Source organism: Anolis carolinensis, chromosome 6 (genome assembly GCF_035594765.1).
Source record: "Anolis carolinensis isolate JA03-04 chromosome 6, rAnoCar3.1.pri, whole genome shotgun sequence".
Classification (NCBI taxonomy): domain Eukaryota; kingdom Metazoa; phylum Chordata; class Lepidosauria; order Squamata; family Dactyloidae; genus Anolis; species Anolis carolinensis.
The window spans coordinates 28,918,545-28,939,143 of NC_085846.1; the positions used below are offsets into that span (position 1 = coordinate 28,918,545).

The 20,599-nt window shown below is 41.6% G+C and overlaps 1 protein-coding gene across 13 annotated transcripts in view; it reads right to left on the reverse strand.

Annotated features, from left to right (window-relative positions):
• srcin1 (SRC kinase signaling inhibitor 1) overlaps nt 1–20,599 on the reverse strand; it is a 366,662-nt gene that overhangs the window by 293,479 nt on the left and 52,584 nt on the right. For 10 of the 13 annotated variants that reach the window (XM_062984357.1, XM_062984358.1, XM_062984343.1 and 7 more), the window contains exon 2: nt 3,221–3,283. The exons of the other annotated variants lie outside the window; for them this stretch is intronic. In XM_062984357.1, the coding sequence (XP_062840427.1) occupies nt 3,221–3,283 (63 nt within the window). The remainder of the gene's footprint in view (nt 1–3,220; nt 3,284–20,599) is intronic. 13 annotated transcript variants of the gene reach the window in all.

Here is a 20,599-nt window from a genome sequence, read left to right on the forward strand (position 1 = left end):
TCCCCGCCAACCGAGCCTGGGATGGTGGCGGGAGCGAAAGAAGTGCCCTACCGGATGAACGAAGAGGACGAGTGGGTTCATAGCGGGAGATGCGGTCACAAAGGTAGGCGGGTCCCAAACCGTTTAGGGTTTTATAGGTAAGAACCTGCACCTTGAATTGGGACCGGAAAATAATCGGTAGCCAGTGGAGCTCCTTAAACAGGGGAGTAGATCTCTCCCTGTAGTTTGCTCCAGTTAACAACCTGGCAGCCGCACGTTGGACTAACTGAAGTTTCCGGGCCGTCTTCAGGGGCAACCCCACGTAGAGTGCATTGCAATAATCCAGTCTAGAGGTGACTAAGGCGTGGACCACCGTGGCCAAGTCAGACTTCACGAGGTATGGTCGCAGCTGGCGCATAAGCTTTAATTGTGCAAAGGCCCTCCCGGCCACCGCCGACACCTGAGCCTCAAGTGTCAGTGATGAGTCCAGGAGGACCCCCAAGCTGCGGACCTGCGCCTTCAGGGGGAGTGCGACCCCATCGAGCACAGGTTGCCACCCAATACCCCGATCAGACTTGCGACTGACCTCGAGGACCTCTGTCTTGTCAGGATTGAGCTTCAGCTTGTTCGCCCTCATCCAGGCCATTACAGCGACCAGGCACTGGTTCAGTATCTGAGGAGCTTCCTTGGAATTAGGTGGAAATGAGTAGTAGAGTTGAGTGTCATCTGCGTAGAGATGGCACCCAACTCCAAAACTCCGGATGACCTCGCCCAGCGGTTTCATGTAGATGTTAAAGAGCATGGGGGATAAAATGGAACCTTGCGGGACCCCACAGGTCAAAGGCCAGGGGTCCGAGCAGGTATCACCCAGCTTCACCAACTGGGAACGGCCCTCCAGGAAGGACTGGAGCCACTGGAGCGCAGTACCCCCAAGGCCCATCCCAGAGAGCCGTCCCAGAAGGATACCATGGTCGATGGTATCGAAAGCTGCTGAGACGTCCAGGAGAACCAGAAGGGACACACTCCCCCTGTCTAGCTCTCTGCGGAGGTCATCCACCAAGGCGACCAAAGCCGTCTCAGTACTGTGACCAGATGATCTTTCCAGATGACATCCAGGGACTTCCAGACCCTAATGCAAGGTTAAACTGGGTAGCCTGATTTTATACTGTGTTAGCAAAAAAAATGTGGATTACTTCAGAGCATATCCAGAAAAAAAATAGCAAACATCCAAATATATAACTTTTATGGTATGTGTGAAAAGCTGGTCCAATTCTAATTCTGAACTGGCCCAACTGTTAACATGGGGTAGTGCTCCCATTCCATATTCTCCGAGCTCCATGGCACAGGGAAAAGGAAGATGGCACTTACCTTTGTTGTTGTTTGTCAGTGGAGTGGCAGCCACTGAGGTCCAGAGAGCTCCTGGACATCTCTGGGAGCCTTTACCAATGTGAGTAAAGGTGCCTACCTCGTATAAGACCTGGAGGAAGAGAATTGCCCCTAGACCCCATGTTTTGGGAGCCAAAAGATATAAACATCTTGGCATAATTTGGTGCTGCTCTGATTTGGTGAGGATATGGACAGAAAATTGGCAGCCACACCTTGTGTTTCTGATCCAGGTTAGGGTTCTATGTCCATGCCCTAAATATCTTGAACATAATGGGCAGTTAAACCTTACTTTCATTCATAAGATAAGGTAGCGTATGATCCATCAGGCTACATTTTTTTTCATGACAGCTAGTAACTTTTTGGAACGTATTTATGAGGCTGACAAAAAAGATGAATAAATAATAACAGTACACATTTCTATTCTTTGAATGTTTCACTTTTTTTAAAAAAAAGTCCTTCTAATTTAAATAGGTTTAAGCTTTTTCTTGGCAGCTGTCTCACTTTAAAATGCGTCTCACCAAAAACATTTGAAGTCGGCACTTGCCGTGGAAATAAAATCTATTATTGTGACAGACGCAGCAGGGGCTGCTACTTTGAGGACTGCAGTGCATTTTGCTTTTCCATTATTATATTCTTATTGTTTTTTGAAAAGTCTTTGCTACAATACAACCACAGTCGTTCTCCTAAGGATGGAGTCTCTTTGAATAAAAACTGCTGGATATGACAGAAGCAATAAGGAAACCACTGCAGCTGACCCTGAGCCTTCTTCTATATTCACTCAGACTCCAGCCTTTGGAAAACTGAGGTATTTTACATAGTAAATAAGGCATGGGAAAAAGCTGTTTTCTTTACAAAATACAAAACAAAACAAAACCCAATACCATCAACAGATTGCATGAACAGACTTTTAAAAACATATTAAATTTCTGCTATTATAGTCCTCTTAAGCATGGTGACCTTCAGTTGCATTGGGCTGCAATTCTAATGAAGGCCATGATGAGAATTGAAATATAAAACATAAGGGGAGCATCACAATGGGGTAGGCTACTAGCATAAACAGCATTTTTGCATAAGCAACCAACAGTAGAGATTGTCAATACACCAGCTGTCTTAGGGCTTTATCACACAAAGGTGACAAACTAGCATAGAAACAATGCCATGTGCAACCTGTTTCTGCTTTGCCACCTCCACATGACAGACTCGTCCCCTGCTATTGAAGGGAAAATCTTTTAAACTTCTCTCCTGCCATGCTAAAAAATGTCCACTCAGAGACATACAGCGCATTGCTACCACATGATACAGGCTTCCCTAGATCAATTTTGAAGCTCAAAACATGATGGGAATAGCCGATACTTCCTAGGAGCATTTGAAGTCAAATGTTCTTTGGAGTCAACAATGTCTGACCAGCAACCCAAAGCATCAAGAACTCCAAGTCACAATGAACACAAGCACCAAACCAAAGAAATAGTAGAACATTGCTCAACAGTTACTGGCTCTTCCTTGGCCAAGAATGGTTTAACAGTTCTGATACCTTTACAAAGTCAGTAGACATTCAAGAACACCAATTCTTCCCCCTTAGGAAAAGTAGTTTTAGCATCTTACTTTCCAAATCAAGAAGCAACAGTGTTTTCCTTTCTTTTGACATTAAGAGCGCCAAAACTACCAAGAATCAGATAATAGGAAATGAGTTGATTAGAAAAGGAGATCTTAGTGCTACATGAGGTGGTTGCAATGATTAGAATGGTGGCAGGGTGGATGGGTGGTTTTGGAGGAACACTTAAATGGTGGAGGATGGAAGGGACGAGGGTCTGAAACGTCCATCCCACCCATGGATCCAGTCACCCCGTTTACTAACCTGGTGACTTTAAACAAAGGGAACAGAGTCCAGGTTTCTTCCCTCCTGCAATTCGCTCGACGCCTAGTTAAGGACAGGAAAGGAGGACATTCAGGAACAAATTCAGAAAGGGATTTGTGGGGTGGGGGTCAGAGGGCTGGGGATGAACGAGGGGGTGCAGGAGGTAAATATATTGGATAAAACGGTGGTGTGGGTTGGTTTTATTTTTAAACAAACAACATCAGGAAATATTTTTGTTTAAAAACATAGATTCAAAACAAACACGATGAAAGATGGGAAAGGACAGAAAGGGCCATCATGTTTGTATCTCCACATCTGGTGGCCTTGGTTGCTTGTGCTTCCTCTGCAACAGACACAGTGTTTAAAGAAAACTTAACCAACCAAAACATTCAGGTTCAGTTCATCAACTTACCAGCTCCACTAGAGAGATATGGATCCTGTGTATTCCTCCCTCCCTTACATATCCTCATGTGCAAGATGAACATTGTCCATATGTACAAAACCTCAATTCACATTTTCCCCAGAATGATGTAAAATCTGCACCTAACATCCGTATTACAAACTATAGAAGGTAAGAGAGGAGACATAGTTGCTCCTTTTCCAAGTGAAGAGCAGTATGAGTGCAGGAAACATCTGGGTCAGTCTGCATAATACACTGGAGTGCTTCTGCAATTCTTGGGTACAATTCATTAACAGAGCTTGGAAATGTTAATTTTGAGGCTAGAATTACCAAATTCTCCCTATCAGCTTAGCCTTTGGGGAGGGGGAGATCATTTTTCCAAACTGTGACTGTATATATGTTACAGCTCTATATAGGAGCATTAAGAAAGCCAACAGAATGTGAAATTGCAGAATGTAGCTACCCAACATCTCCGGCTTCATTTTAATTTATTTTTAAAGATTCTAGTCATAACAAATATGAATACGCATTTAACAATATGTAGACAAGAACTGAGGAACTCTCAGAAATCACACAGAGGGTGCTGCTGAAGATGCTTTGTGGTTTACAATATTCATAGGTAAAGGTAAAGGTTTCCCCCTGATATTAAGTCTAGTCATGTCCGACTCTGGCGGGTGGTATTCATCTCCATTTCTAAGCCAAAGAGCCTGCGTTGTCCATAGACACCTCCAAGGTCACATGGTCAGCATGACTGCATGGAGCGCCGTTACCTTCCCACCAGAGTGGTACCTATTGATCTACACACATTTGCATGTTTTGAACTGCTAGGTTGGTAGAAGCTGGGGTGAACAGCGGGAGATCACCCCGCTTCTCAGATTCAAACTGCTGACCTTTTGGTCAGCAAGTTCAGCAGCTCAACGGTTTAATCCGCTGCGCCACCGGGTTAAATCACACCAGAGTTTTCATATCCCCACATATTTCTTTGCCTTTTGTGGGACTGCAGGAGCAATAAATTATTTGCATTCATAAAAGAAGCCACAAAATTTCTAAATTTTGGAATGTATACAAGATGCAGAATTCAGCTTTTCTTTTTGCAGAATTTGGGTTACTTTGATTACAGGAATTTGATTATTTTATCACAGTATAAACCTAGAGGTATTTGCAAGAATTACCTGGAAAACAGAAAACACATTTGTCACCTTCTTCAACTGTCTATATCCTATTTCACACAAATAATCACACACATGGAAATGTCCCTTGAGAACAACATGCATATAGAAACCTACTAACTCAGAGCATATTAATTTCTAGGCATAGCACCAAAGCACAGAAACTCCCTTTTATGGACAAATATTCACCCTCATCCACAAAAAGCATGTACTCACCTGCACATGCCCCTACCCAAGGGACAAAGAGATCAATGGTATATTCACACATAATCAGGTATTGGAGTCTTCAAATGGTTGCTATCTTTACTATTAGAAAAATCATGATTGTACCTCCAGCAACGTCTACCACTTCCCTTTGAAAGAAAAAGCTTGTGATCTGGTCTGTTGCCTTAATTACCCCGGACTCAAACACTGAGCATATCGGTATTTATTATTTATTAGTTGCATTTATAGCCTGGTTTTCCTCTAATTGGCTCAAGGCAATGTACACGACTTTCCTCTTCCTTGCTTTATTCTCACAACTACCCTGTGAGCAGGGGAAGGCTGATGGAAGGAGTAACTGGCCCAATATCAACCAATGAGTTATGCGGTAGGAATGTAAACCTTTAAATCCAAGGCCAATGCACTCAAACCACTAAACCACACTATCTCTCCAGGGTAAGCATTTTTCAGAAGTACTGCTTCCATAAATTGGTGTATTTACTACCAGTCAGCCTCTGAGATCATACACAGCCTATCATCCCCACTGATTTTCCCCTTAAGAAAAACCTGGTAGCTGAAATATGACAACAACACAACCAGAAACCAGAAAAGATACCCTCTCACATTGCAACGATGTTTAAATTCCAGTTGTAGCTTGATTTGGGAAACAATATTTTCTGATTAGCAAGGTATAATACAGTGGTGGGTAAAGTATGGCCTAGGACAGGCATCACCTGAAAAGTGCACCAAAATACCCCAAACTATACATAAATGCTGTAATCCTCCATCTCTGCATACCAGAATGTTTAGTTTTATGCTAGGCTAAACTGGGTTTAGCCTAGCATAAATGCTTCTGGTGAGGTGGGGATTAGCAAACATTAGCCTCTTCCTCTGTACAATAACCATCCCATGCATAATAGTATAATTGAAATAGGAGTAGACAAACAGGCAGAGAGATTGATGGTTATACCCTTTCAGAAGTGTGTCTTGTTATTTATTAAATCAGCTCAGAATTACTTGAGCTCACTCCTGTTTTCCTAAAGTACAACGCTGTTCCAATACTTCATTCCAAAATGATGTTCACAGACTAATTGAAGTCCAAAGGATGCTCTGTATAAATGAAGAACCTAGACTAAACCAGTCCAGAACACATTGTGAAAGCCCTATATACTGTCAGTGTTTCCTTTAGACCTGATATTATTGAATTGTTCCCTAGATACAAGTTGCAGAATTCAATTTTTCCTTAGCACAGAATATGCATAATTGTGAGATGAAGATGATCATTACAGCATGCTATCTGCAGGGAGCCAAGCCAATGCAAACATATAGTGCAATCTCGCTCAGATTACCGGCAATACTTTGTGGTATCAAGCCAGGTCTAATGCACACAAAGATGAAACACACCCCAACAGGGTCACCAACCAACATGACCCGAAGAACATTTCCTCCAGCTTCATTTCAGCCACAAGTCAGACACAGAACAACCTTCCCTGGCCTACATTTCCACTGCCACAGAAGAATTTCCTGTGGGGCTGCTATCTTTTTGGACATATACATCTCGATTTGCCATTTCAGAATGTAGGCAATCTAGTTTGTTGTGGTATCTGAAAGAATCTTAAGCTACATTTCTGCATCTTCCATAACTACTGCTGTTACGCATGAAAAGAGAGCTTTATACTCATCTCCCACAATGCTTGCCTGTATTTCTTAAGCCATAATGGAAATACAGCTATCTAAGCCAGTGTTTGTTTATATAGCTGAACTCATCTGCCTTATAATCCTAAATGTAAGCCAAAGCAAAACTATAAAGAGGCTTCAAATTTTAAGCTTGACTCAGGAGACGCTTTTGGGAGGAAGTGTGCAATATAGAAAGAGTGGGTAACTTCCATTGGTCTGGGGGATGCATAATTCCCTCCACATGCACCTTGGATGTTGCCAGGGACAAGTGCTAGGTTTGTGTCTGTTAGCTACAAATCTTTATTTATCTCTTAGAAACTCTCCATGGGCAGCAGGTAATGGCTGACACACTGGCATTGTGCAAAGATTGCTATTTTCAGTACAATTGTTTGTGGGGATTATTTGCTATATTGAGAAATGCTGCACTGTTCTAGATGCAGAAAAGGCTTTTTTTCACCACTTCAAATCCAGAAATGACTAAAAGACACACACACACCGAACCCAAAACAAAGGTGCAGGGAGGAAACATAATGGCATTGTCCTCCAAATCCTATGTATTTCAGAGGGCTAGTGGGCCATTTGGGGAGCAATATATTTTGGAAAAAAATGAGAGCATGGAGTGTAAAAATTGTCTTGGAATCCCATGCAGTCCATAGCCCACATTTTGAGACTGAACGAAAGCGTGAATGATTCCTGCTGAAAAAATGTCTTCCTCAGTGGCCTTTGGTTTGAAAGGCAGTTCTCTGCTACTGGTGCCAGGTGCCTGAAAAAGACAGCCTTGACATCTTTGATGTTTTGTCCTGTCATGAAATTAGATCATTTTATTCTCCTTCCTCCATTGTGCTTTTCATTTGAAGTTTCCTAGGTCTGAGCTAAGACGTTAGAAGGCACAAACATTTAAATATTATACCTCATTCCATGAGGGCTGGGAAGAAAGGGATCAATGCCTACTTCCAGGAAAGTAATTTTATTGTCCTCTATCCATCAAGGGTTGTCGGAGTCCCAGGTGATGCAGTGGGTTAAACCCTTGTGACAGCAAGATCAATGACTTGAAGACTGGGTTGCTGACCTGAAGGTTGCCGGTTCAAATCCAACTCGGGGAGAGTGCAGATGAGCTCCCTCTATCAGCTCCAGCTCCGGGCGGGGACATGAGAGAAGCCTCCCACAAGGGTAGTAAAAACATCAGAACACTCGGGCATCTCCTGGGCAACATCCTTACAGATGGCCAATTCTCTCACACCAGAACCAACTTGCAGTTTCTCAAGTTGCTCCTGACAAACACAAACACAAACACAAACAAAAATCAAGGGTTGTTGCTATTTTGACTCTCTTTGTGCCATTGTTCATCTTCTGACTCTCATTCCAGAACTAGTCTCTCTACTTTTTGGCTTACATTATTCCAAGTTTGCAGGGGGGGGGGGGGTTTGAACCCTTGACCCACCTACCCCCGGGTTCAGACCTGTCAATATCTGCTTGAGATAGTGCCTGGAGGGATTCTTAATGTTTTACGTCTCATAAACTTAGCATGGGGATTTGGTTAACCAGTTAAAAATCATGAGTAAACCAGGTTTTTTTTAACATGAAAAATTTCGGGGGGGGGGGGGGGTTGAACCCCTAAAAAAAACCCTTGCTACAGGCCTGCTCACCATGGATCTGCCTGAACCACAATAAAAAATCTCAGCCAAAAGCCTACAAATGAACTCTCAGCAATCTTCTGTGATGGTTTCCAAATCTTACTAGCCTTGTTTCCTGATTGTTGGGTTACCCTATTTAAGTGTTTCTAAGTCAGATCAATGACTTGCTTTCCCCATCTATCAAACCAGATTTCCCTACTCTACTTTAATACTTAAGATGTTATGACAGGGAGATGACTTTCCAACCTTTGTGTGAACCTTTGATGTGTCAAGTTAGCTAAATACTATTCTGACTCATCATAAAGCTAGAGGTAAACCCAATGACAACCAAGTGATTTTTTTAAAAATATATTATACTTTTATACAAATCCCCTACTGGTTTCCCTTCCTAAATGTTAACCTGCCTAACTTCAGCAGGATGGTAGGCTTATACTGTGAGGCATTATCCATTGCGGTAAAACAAGCAACAAATTTTAGAGCCAGCATTGTAGTTAAAATGGTGGTTGGTGGTGTTTTCTGTAGTCCTGATAGCAACACAACTACCTGGGAAAATGGGAAAAAGGGGCTTACATCTGCGTATAGTGCTCTTAGTATATACTATATATACACACAGTGTTGACCAGGTATGCATTTTCTTTGTGTTTCTTTCTTTCTTTTCTTCCTTCCTTTCCCTCATACACCTTCTCCTTCTCTCTTTTCTTTCTTTCCTTTTCCCTTTCCCTCTCTTCCCTTCTTTTCCTTTCTTCCTCATTTCTTTCCTTCTCTCTCCCTTTCATTTACCATCTTTTTCTTCCTTCCCCTTCTTTTTTTCTTTTTCTTTTCCTTCTTTTCCTTCTTTTCCTTCTTTTCATTCTTTTTCTCTTTTTCTCTTTCTTCCTTTCCTTTCCTTTCCTTTCCTTTCTTTCCTTTCTTTCCTTCTTTCTTTCTTTCTTTCTTTCTTTCTTTCTTTCTTTCTTTCTTCCCTCTGTCCCTCCCTCCCTCCTTTTCACATACACACATCACCTAGTAGGCTTGGTCCCGAATCAGTTTGATGGAAAGCGATTTGTAGTATTTGGTGAGCGATTTTGTGTAATCCCGAAAAACAGAACGGGGAGAAGGGAACCAAAAACCTGGGCCAAACAGATCAAGAGAGCTGGATTTATCAGCTAATGGAGAGGATGGAGTTAAGTCTGCAATATACCTGAGGCAGGGGTCTGCCATGGGGCTCCTAGAGAAGATCCTGAAGCATCTTTTCTCCCTCCCCACCAGTGGAAACATTACCTAGCCTTCTCCTCCAGAAAGGAACCTGCTGGGAATTCATTTTCCCAGCAGCACTTGCATGGAGAGGGCATTGAAAAGTCTCCGAGTTCCTCTCGGAGCATTATGGGAGTTGAAGTTTTTCTCTCTTAGCCAAGAAAAGGCCTGGTTGTGTCCCTGCTCTGATTGACTGAGAATGGACACAACCAGTGACTACAATTCCCAGAATCCTCTCTTTCAGTTTGAATTATTTTTAAAAATGTTTTGGTAAAAATTTGAATTAATTTCTTAAAAAACAGTAGATAGGTGAATTGTTCTGAAACTTGGCAGGCCTTCATTTGTAAATGGGGTCTAAAACTGAGGTAGGTTTCATGCAGATAGGCCTTAAAATGATGGAGGATTGAGCCTTTACAGTTTGTAGCCAATGGGCCGAATCTTTGTCGAATGAAAATGGCAACACTCCTCCCAATTCGAGTAACTTCCCAGTAAACAGAATGGGGGTTTGCCGAAAATGGACCCTGAAACGGCATGCTTTTTGGCCAAATTGCACACCTCTATGACCTAGCCAATCTGCTTCGTTCCTTTTCTTTTCCTTAGCTCTGAATCCTAAAGGGGTGGGGGTTTTTTTAGTTGAAAGCATGCCAGTATTTTACGTTGAATAATGAAGCATGTGTGTACCAAATCTGGTCCAGATCCATCAAACTATGTAGGAGCCTTTGCAGAACATACATACATACTTTGACTTTGCTATATTTGGAGCATACATCTTCTGAAGCTCAAAATGTTAATCCACCAAACCAAAGTAGTAGGGCACTACTATAAAGATGTGTCAACATCCTATTTCTAGCGAATGAATTCTTAACCCATCCTCATTTGGTTTTGTTAATGCTGCTAATGCTGAATGCACATTCTCCTTGTTCTGATACTCTTCCTCTTGTATACACGAGAGAGAGAGAGAGAGAGAGAGAGAGAGAGAGAGAGAGAGAGAGAGAGAGAGAGAGAGAGAAAGAAACAACAACAGTGCAACCCAACCTCATTTGGTTCTATTGCTAATGCTGAATGCAGACTCTTCCCTTGTTCTGATATTCTTCCTCGATGAGAGAGAAAACAACAACAATACAACTGTGTTGAGTCTGCAAAAGGACCAGGGTATTGTTCCAAGCAAGGTGAACTGAAAAGAAAAGAAACCCTACCAATATAATGAAACACCAAAATACAAAACAAAAAGCACCCATGAGAAAACAAAAATTAGTCATGATAATCTTAGACAAAATGTGCTTTGTTTGTTTGTTTTGACGAGTAGCATTCATGCTGAATTATTTACATGGTATTTATCTACGCAGTCAAGGCTGGCTCCTGTTAAGCACAGAATCAGAGTATTGTGCAAACTGCAGGGTGCTTATCTTCAGAAAACCTCAAGCATTAGGTAACTGAAACAACAAGGTCTGGGATGTCCCTACCTTGAAACCAACTAGTAAAAGAGAAGTGCCTGACAACAAACAGATAAGATGACGTGTAGGAGATAAAACAAATGATGCTTTTACTGCCAGCTCTCCCTTCAAAACCACTACTTGAGTGTAAAGAACAACAACACAGAAATCAAGATGATGCCACAAATACCAGATTGGATTTGAGAAGTAGCTAGTTACAAATAAAAAGTCTTTTGTTTATTAATTCATTCCTCTAATTATGAAGGTTAACTGGATTACATTAGAGTTGCAACACAGTTTATTCCTTTTATAATCTAACCAACTTCTTAATTTTTTTATGTTGACAGAGTTATGGCCACAAATATCACCTCATTCAAATGCTGACTCATGCTGCTACTTAACATTACAAGCCAGATTTTTGAAAAATAACGAAAAAATTAATTATTTCACAATGTTTGAAAAATGGAAAAAAAGAGTTATTTTTTTTAAATGTTATCTTAGCAATTTTCTTGGGGAGGCTCTAAATAATAAATGTAACAGCTTGTGAAAAGTAACTTCCAAAACTCAGCTTTGCTATTGTTATATATTATATCAGTGGTTCCCAAACTTATTTGGCCTACCGCCCCTTTCCAGAAAAAATATTACTCAGCACCCCCTGGAAAGGGGGCGTGGCTTAGAGGGGTGGGCGTGGTTCCTGCTCAAGAGGGCGAGGCTGAGCCTCTTCCCAGTTCAAGATGCAGGGCTGGGAGGGGGAGGTGGGCGAGACTGGGATGGGTGGAGTTACGAGCTCTGAGGCAGGGCTGAGCTTCTATCCCTGTCCTGCGGCGCCTGCCAGGACACAGGGGGCAGGGCTAGAGGAGGGGGCAGGGCCTCTTCCCAAGTGCCTGACAGGGCTGGACCTCTACACCCCGCCCCGTGTTCTAACAAGTGCCTCAGGGGAGTTATACAGAGGCTTTTGGGAAGAGGCCCTGCGCCCGCCCCTAGCCCTGCCCTTTAGTTCTAAGAGGCCTCTCAAGAGAGGTGCAGAGGCTCAGCCCTGTCTCGGGCTCTTGGAAGGAGGCCCCACCCCCTTCCCTAACTCCGCCCTCTGTGATCCAACAAGCACCTCAGCAGAGGTATAGATTCTCAGCCCTGTCTCCGTCACTTGGGAAGAGGCTCCGCCCTTCCTCTGGCCCCGCCCCCGTGTCATAATAGGTGCAATCACTGCCCCCCTGGATTGCTCCAGCGCCCACTGGGGGGTGGTAGCACCCACTTTGGCAATCACTGTATTATATTATATATTGCTATTAACCATTATGGGAAAAGCAAGTGACAATTGCTCTACCCCTGCCTTGAAATATTAGACAGGCAGTTAAGTCTGTAACATCTTTTGTAATAAACTCTGTATTTTTGACTATCAGTATGACAATGGTCTACACTACAGAACTAATGCAGTTTAACATCATTTTAACTGCCATGGAATCTTGGGAGTTGTAGTTTGGTGAGGCAACAGCACTCTTTGGCAAAGAAGATCTTTTAAAATTACAATTCCCATGGTTCTATATCATGGAGCCATGGCAGTTAAAATGAACTCCAGCTCCTCCCAAGGTGAACTGAACCACCAAAACCAGGTTCTACAGGCTAATGGCTATTCTACGACAGACATACGAAGAGCTGCAAGACCAAGAACAAGCCACAGGAGTAAAGACAAAAATCCACCTAGAGGAAAAGTGTTCTTACCATACATCAAGGGAACCGCTAACTGCATAGGGAAACTGATGAAGAAACACAACCTACAAACAATCTACAGATATACTAAAAATTCATTAAATGCAATGTTCAGCAAAGGATGAGAGAGATCCTCTCACCTCTGCAGGAGTCTACCATATTCCATGCAGTTGTGAACAAGTCTGCATAGGGACCACCAAATGCAGTGCCCAGACACGAATCAAAGAACATGAAAGGCACTGCAGGCTAATTCAACCAGAGAAGTCAGCTATAGCAGAGCACCTAATGAACCAACGTACACACAGAATATTATTTGAGAACACAGAAATTCTAGACGACTCTGGCAACCATGAGAAGCTACTGAAATCCTCATGCACATGAACAACTTCAACAGAATGGAGGAAACCATGACAATGAAAAAAAATCTGGTTACCAGTATTAAAAAACACCAGAATCAAGACAGTAAATAGTGAACACCACTCAGAAACAGGAGAACTGCATACAGTAAGCAATCAACTGCCAGCCAACACCTCCCAAACAGAGGATGTTTCCATGCATCAGAGGCCAGGCTACCTCTATACAGATACCGTCAATGATTGACCTTGTAGCTTCATGGCTACTCAATGCTATTCAAGCTTGCTAATTACAACATTCACACTTGCTTTTAACAAAGGTTCTTTCTCTCACCCTGGGCATTCCACAGATATATATACACTCCACTTGCTTCACTGCCAACCTCTAAAGATGCCAGCCACAGATGCAGGTGAAACATCAGGAAAGAATGCTATTGGAACATGGCCATACAGCCCAAAAAACTCACAGCAACCCTAAGTGTTATCAAATTGTATTAATTGTAAAGCCTACGAATTCCTAAAGAATGCCTTGTTAGAAATTTGTTAGCTCTTAAAACATGGCTCTATGGTCAATTACCAGCAGAGTTTGACTATAGATTCATGCTGGCAGACCCACAAATGCCTAAAGAAGCATTTTCTCCAGGAATCTGTAGGTCCTACAGAGGTTCTAGGAATAATAATAATAATAATAATAATAATAATAATAATAATAATAATAAATAAAACTTTATTTATACCCCGCCACCATCTCCCCAACGGGGACTCGGGGCGGCTTACATGGGGCAATGCCCAAAACCATACAATATGACAAAATATAAAACAACATATCATAACACAATTTAACAATACAATAAATAATAACATACATTACAATCCAAAATTCAGAAAAAGCAATAAAAACCAGGGCAGGCCACATGAACACTAAATTAAAACTTGGTGAGAAAGACATATGAATAAAACCACAGAGAGCAGGGACATAAAATAGTGGAACAGTCTAGAGGATAGATAGGAATCCTTTGAACCTCCAGCTTCTGGTGAAAATCAACAAGTGTAATGCTGGAGAACCTAAGATCCTTCCAGACAGAGCCCAAAATGCGGGCCCTGTCGGACTTTTATGGGAGGCGTCCAAATGGCGCCTCCAGTAAAAAAGGATTAATTCGGGACAAAGCAGGTAAACCCTGAAAATTGAGCTGAGTGCAGTGATAGAAACTGTAAAAGCAGGGAATATACTTGCAAGCAGATGAATAAGATTGAAAACATACTGGGATACATTTGGTGGTTCAAAAGTGGTAGAATCCAGCAGAGTAATACTGGGAAGCAACTGGAAAGTTGCTGTTTTTATTTCAGCATTGCAAGACGAAGATTCTCAATAGCTGTGTCCTTGGGTGTCCTTTACCAGTTTTATGCATGCATTGCAATGGATGAGGAAGGGCTGAAAATTCCCCTGATGCTTTTTATTGTTTATTTCATTTCCTCTTCCTTGAGCTTTCTTGCTCCTGTGAGCCAATGAAACAAGAATGGGAAATAATTTTAAAAATATTGAGAGAATTAAATATAACAATTTTTCCTCTTCTAAAGCTTTTAAAAGCAAACTGTTTAAAGAGAAGGGAAGGAAGATGTGCTTGCTACAAAGCTCTGTTAATTATCTATGGTTAAAGCGTACCAGACAAATCTGCAGCTTGTTCCTGGACCCAACCTTCCTGAATTCACCTGTGCTCATTCTATGCCCATGATCTTTTTAGCCATCATATTTATTTGAAACTAATATTAACCCCATCGACCTGAGTAAAGAAAACATGGGAGTATTTTCACTATAACCCTGTGGAGTTGGCTAAGCCAAGAGTTGACATGAGATTAGTCATTCTCCATGTACTCATGGTAACTCACAGAGTTGCTCAAAGTGGAAATTGTAAATCAAATGGAATTTGTCTCAAAGTCGAATATACTGTCCATGAAAGGAGCAGAAACACAGGTCTCTAACTCGCATGTGTTAAACTCAAGGCCCACAGGCCAAATCTGACCTGCAATGCCATTTTATGCTGGACTACAATTCCTGTATTCGTCATCAGTAGATATCATGACTAGAGCCTGATGGGAATTATAATGCAGTAACATCTGGAAGGCTGCAGTTTGTTCTGTTTAGTCAGGATGATAAGGTTTGGATTTATATACAAGTCTTGTGGATATGATATTTGACTTTAAAATGTCATTTAATCTTTCCCCAACCCCAGAAGCACCAGTGCTGTTGGGTTGCAGTTCCCATTATCCTCAGGCTGCATGGCAAATAATCAAAATTGATGGGAGTTATCATTCAATAATGCCTGGGGAATCAAATTGGGCAAAAACTAAAGAACACTGGCCACTGTGTGTGTGTGTGTGTGTGTGTGTGTGTGTGTGTGTGTATGTGTGTGTGTATATATATATATATATATATATACTAGCTGTGCCCGGCCACGCGTTGCTGTGGCAAAGTATGGTGGTATGGGAAATAGAGTATTGAGGAATTGGTGGTAGTTAAGGTAAAGGGTCCCCTGGGCTGAGTGGGTTGCTAGGAGACCAAGTGAGCAGAGCTTAGCCTTCTAACTGGAAGCAATTGGATAAAAACAATTATTCCTCTCCCTCTAATTAGGACTTTATTTTTCTTTTCTTTTTGTTGTATCAACCTAGAGGCGTGGATGAGGGGTTGTGCTGTCAATTTTCGAGGTTGTGGGGTGTTTACTTTTGTTGTTTTGTCCACTGCCGTGATGCCATCACTCTTTTATATATATAGATATATATATAAATAGTGATGGCATCACGGCAATTCACAAAACAACAAAAGTACAGGCCCCCCAACCTCAAAATTTGACAACACAACCCATCATCCACGCCTCAAGGTTGATACAACAAAAAGAAAAGAAAAATAAAGTCCTAATTAGAGGGAGAGCAATAATTTTTTTTATCCAATTGCTGCCAGATTTCAGTTAGGGGACAGGCCGATTTAGGCCTCACTTAGACTTCTTCCACAGATTATCTAATTTGTACTGGATTATATGGCAGTGTAGACTCAAGGCCCTTCAACACAGCTATATAACCCACTTATAATCTTATATTATCTGCTTTGCACTGGATTATCTTGACTCCACACTGCCATATAATCCACTTCAGTGTGCATTTTATACAGCTGTGAAGAAGGGGCCTCATATAATCCAGTTCTAAGCAGATAATTTAAGATTATCAATATACAGTAGAGTCTCACTTATCCAACGTAAACAGGCCGGCAGGATAAGTGAATATGTTGGATAATAAGAAGGGATTCAGGAAAAGCCAATTAAACATCAAATGTAATCGTTATACAAATTAAGCACCAAAACATCATATTATACAACAAATTTGACAGAAAAAGTAGTTCCATGCGCAGTAATGCTATGTAGTAATTACAGTAGAGTCTCACTTATCCAACACTCGCTTATCCAACGTTCTGGATTATCCAACGCATTTTTGTAGTCAATGCTTTCAATATATCGTGATATTTTGGTGCTAAATTCATAAATACAGTAATTACTATATAGCATTACTGTGTACTGAACTACTTTTTCTGACAAATTTGTTGTCTAACATGATGTTTTGGTGCTTAATTTGTAAAATCATAACTTAATTTGATGTTTAATAGGGTTATCCTTAATTCCTCATTATCCAACATATTCGCTTATCCAACGTTCTGGATTATCCAACGCATTTTTGTAGTCAATGCTTTCAATATATCGTGATATTTTGGTGCTAAATTCATAAATACAGTAATTACTATATAGCATTACTGTGTACTGAACTACTTTTTCTGACAAATTTGTTGTCTAACATGATGTTTTGGTGCTTAATTTGTAAAATCATAACTTAATTTGATGTTTAATAGGGTTATCCTTAATTCCTCATTATCCAACATATTCGCTTATCCAACGTTCTGCTGGCCCATTTATGTTGGATAAGTGAGACTCTACTGTACTGTATTTACAAATTTACCACTAAAATATCACAATGAATTTAAAACACTGACTACAAAAACATTGATTATGAAAAGGCAGACTGCGTTGGATAATCCAGAACATTGTATAAGCGAATGTTGGATAAGTGAGATTCTTCTTTAATATGAAATAATTACTGGAATAGAATAATGCAGAACAATATAATCTCTAAAACCAGGACAGTAAATAAACAGGGGAATTCCACACAGGAAACAATCAGGGCCAGCTAACACCTCCCAACAAAGTATTCCCATCATCAAAGTCTGGAAAATCCTCTGTTTTCTCAGGGCTACAGACAGTAGAAGCACATAAAATATCGCAAACAATACCACTCTGAAAACAAGGGAATTCCAGACAGGAAACAATCAGGGCCAGCTAACACCTCCCAACAAAAAATTCACTCAGGGAGGAAACAGCCAGGCTTTAAAGCTGCAAGGCCATTACATCCTAATCATTTTTCTTAATTGCAACATTCATACTTGCCTCCAACAAACAAACAAAAAACAATCAGAAATATTGTATATTCACAACCTTTAGGAAATAATATCCCCTGATGGCGCAGCGTGTTAAAGCGCTGAGCTGCTGAACTTCTGGACCGAAAGGCCACAGGTTTGAATTGGGGGAGTGGAGAGAGCCCCCACTGTTAGCCCCAGCTTCTGCCAACCCAGAAGTTCGGAAACATGCAAATGTGAGTGCATCAATAGGTACTGCTCCGGCGGGAAGGTAACGCCGCTCCATGCAGTCATCCCACATGACTTTGGAGGAGTCTACGGACAACGCAGGCTCTTCGACTTAGAAATGGAGATGAGCACCAACCTCCAGAGTAAGACACGACTGGACTTAATGTCTGGGGAAAACCTTTACCCTTTACCTTAACTACCACCAATTCCTTAATACTTTATTTCCCATACCACCATGTTTCGCCACAGCAATGCGTGGCCGGGCACTGCTAGTATATATATATAATTGTATCCATGAATTTTCTGTTCATGGATTCAATGGCCCTATAAATGAAACCATAAGGGGTTTTTTTCATTCCAGGAGCAACCTGAGTCGCTTCTGGTGTGAGAGAATTGGCTGTCTGCAAGGACATTACCCAGGGGACACCCGGATGTTTGGTTTTTTGTTGTTTTTTGTTGTTGTTGTTTTTAATGTTTTTACCATCCTTGTGGGGGGCTTCTCTCATGTCCCCGCATAGAGCTGAAGCTGATAGAGTGAGCTCATCTGTGCTCTCCCCGGGTGGGATTCGAACCTGGCAGCCTTCAGGTCAGCAACCCAACCTTCAAGTTACAAGGCTTTAATCCACTACGCCATCGGGGGCTCCATAAGGGTGATGTGGCCCTCGATGAAAATGGGTTTGACACCCTGCCCTAACTATTGCAAGCCTAGTTATCACACAGAAAAGATGTGACTAAGATGTAACAAGTTTTGAGGAGAAAGAAGCAGCATTTCAGAATATTTGAGAAACATTGCCCAGGGTCAAATTTGTGTTGTGACATCATAAAATCCAAAGATATGGAATTTATGGTATGCATGTGGATCTGCCCACCAGCCATTCCTTATCTCAATCCAGGGGTGAAAGATCCTGAACTTAGTGGAATGTGGCAAATAAACTGAAATTCAATCCAAGTCAATCAAAGCAAGGGGTGGTATAGCCCACTGGGAATGTTTATGGACGTAGTTTTATCTGTGGATGACCAGGTACACCATAGCTACATCCAAAAATATATTCCATCAAATTCAGCAGGTGCGCTAACAGTGCTCACTTCTGAAGAAGGCAGGTCTGAACAGAGCCACATATGCATTAATCACATCAAGACTGAATTACTATGATGAATTGTACGTAGGTCTGCTTCTGAAACTGTCTGGAAAATTCATCTGGTGCAGAATACAGCTGCAAGACTGTTAACTGGAATGCTTTGCTGAGAGACAAGAAAGTAGAATGATTTTATTGGACTATAATATCCAAAATTCCTAATCCAGCTACAGATTTAGAATACAGTAGCCCCAACAGAAACATTTCCAAACAGCAGAGCATGGGACTCTATACTGCAATATCATCTTCTCTGACTTATTATAACTTTGCTCAATTCAAATAGCTGGTTAACTCAATTTAAAACACTACTATCTCCCAATGTGTGTGTCTGCTGTAGATCCTATTACATCAGAAACACCCAAGAGTCATAAGCTATCCCAAGCTTTGGAATCACTATTTAGGAGAGTTGAGGAGTGGCCAAAGATGTGCCAGTTCACTCAACAGAATCAGTAAGAATCAGAGTGAGGCTCCTTTTGTGAAAGGAAGATAAGGAAAGCAAAATCTTGTGCATGTCCACTCGCTAAGACATCCCACTGTATTCCTTCCCTTGGACTTCCTTGAAGGTAAGCACATGTCGGTTATCACCTATTGCAATTTTGGTAATTGTGAATTACTGATTGGTTTCTGTTTTGTTTTTTAAATCAGGGATGGGGATTCTGCAGCACTCTGTTGCAATGCAATCCACAAAATTCCCCAGCATTTGCTGGCTAGGGTTACGGGACATCTGGAGGCCCATACAATTGAGATCTTATTGTGTACCACCTTGAGTGAAAAGGGCAAGGTATAAATGCTTTAGATAATAAAAAAATTAAGTCTCTCTGTGATCGTTCATCTATATTTTGAGCAGAAGAAACATCCAAGTAGAGCAGCATTTCCCATGAGACTGAGCATGGAGAATTGGAAGCAATCTGTTCAAAAACGCACAAGGATTTGACTGTTCGCACTTCAGAATCTGCATTTGAGATTTCAGATGATGTTTCTTGATTAGAAAGCTTTCTGTGCAAAATCCTTTTCTGCTCACATAGTTTTTTTTAAGGCAACAAGAACAAAATTCCTCTCAGCACTCTACTTGCATCTAACTTTGATCCCAAAGCAGCACCAAGAGCTCTGTACAAACATAATGAGATGGGAGCCTTGTTGTAAGGGAAAAGTTTGTTCACCCACTTCAAATAAAAAGGGAGATGTGTGTATTGCTCAGTTGCAAAGGGGAACATGAATCCCAGAAAATACAAAAAAAGAGAGACAATCCTCTGAAATGAGATGATGTTCTTGCTCATATTTTGTCCAGTCTGTCCGTCTGTCTATCCATCTGCCTGCACTCCCTTTCTCTCTTTTCCATTCTGCTGAACTAATTAAGTGGAAAATACTTTTGCAATTTGAACTTAGTTAGCAGCAACTGAAATAAGCTGAAGGCAAAGTGAGGAAAGAAGAGGAGGAGGAAAGAGACACTGAGGGTACAGCTATACCAGGCATGGGCAAACTAATGCCCGGGGGCCGGATGCGGCCCCCTGGGTGCTTACCTCAGGCCCTCCTCATTTTCACTGTCCTCTCAGCATAAAGACATGGTGGCCTGCAACATCCTTATGCAGAAAGGATGGGGGAGGCAGGCACACAGCAGCTGAGGGTCCTCTGAAGTGCTCTCAGCCACAGCATGTCTTGCCCTCCTCCCGGCATAAGGATGGTGCAAGCGGCCCTGTCCTTATGCTGAGAGGGCAACCCGAGGAAGGAATGCAGAAGCTAAGAGTCCTCCAAAGC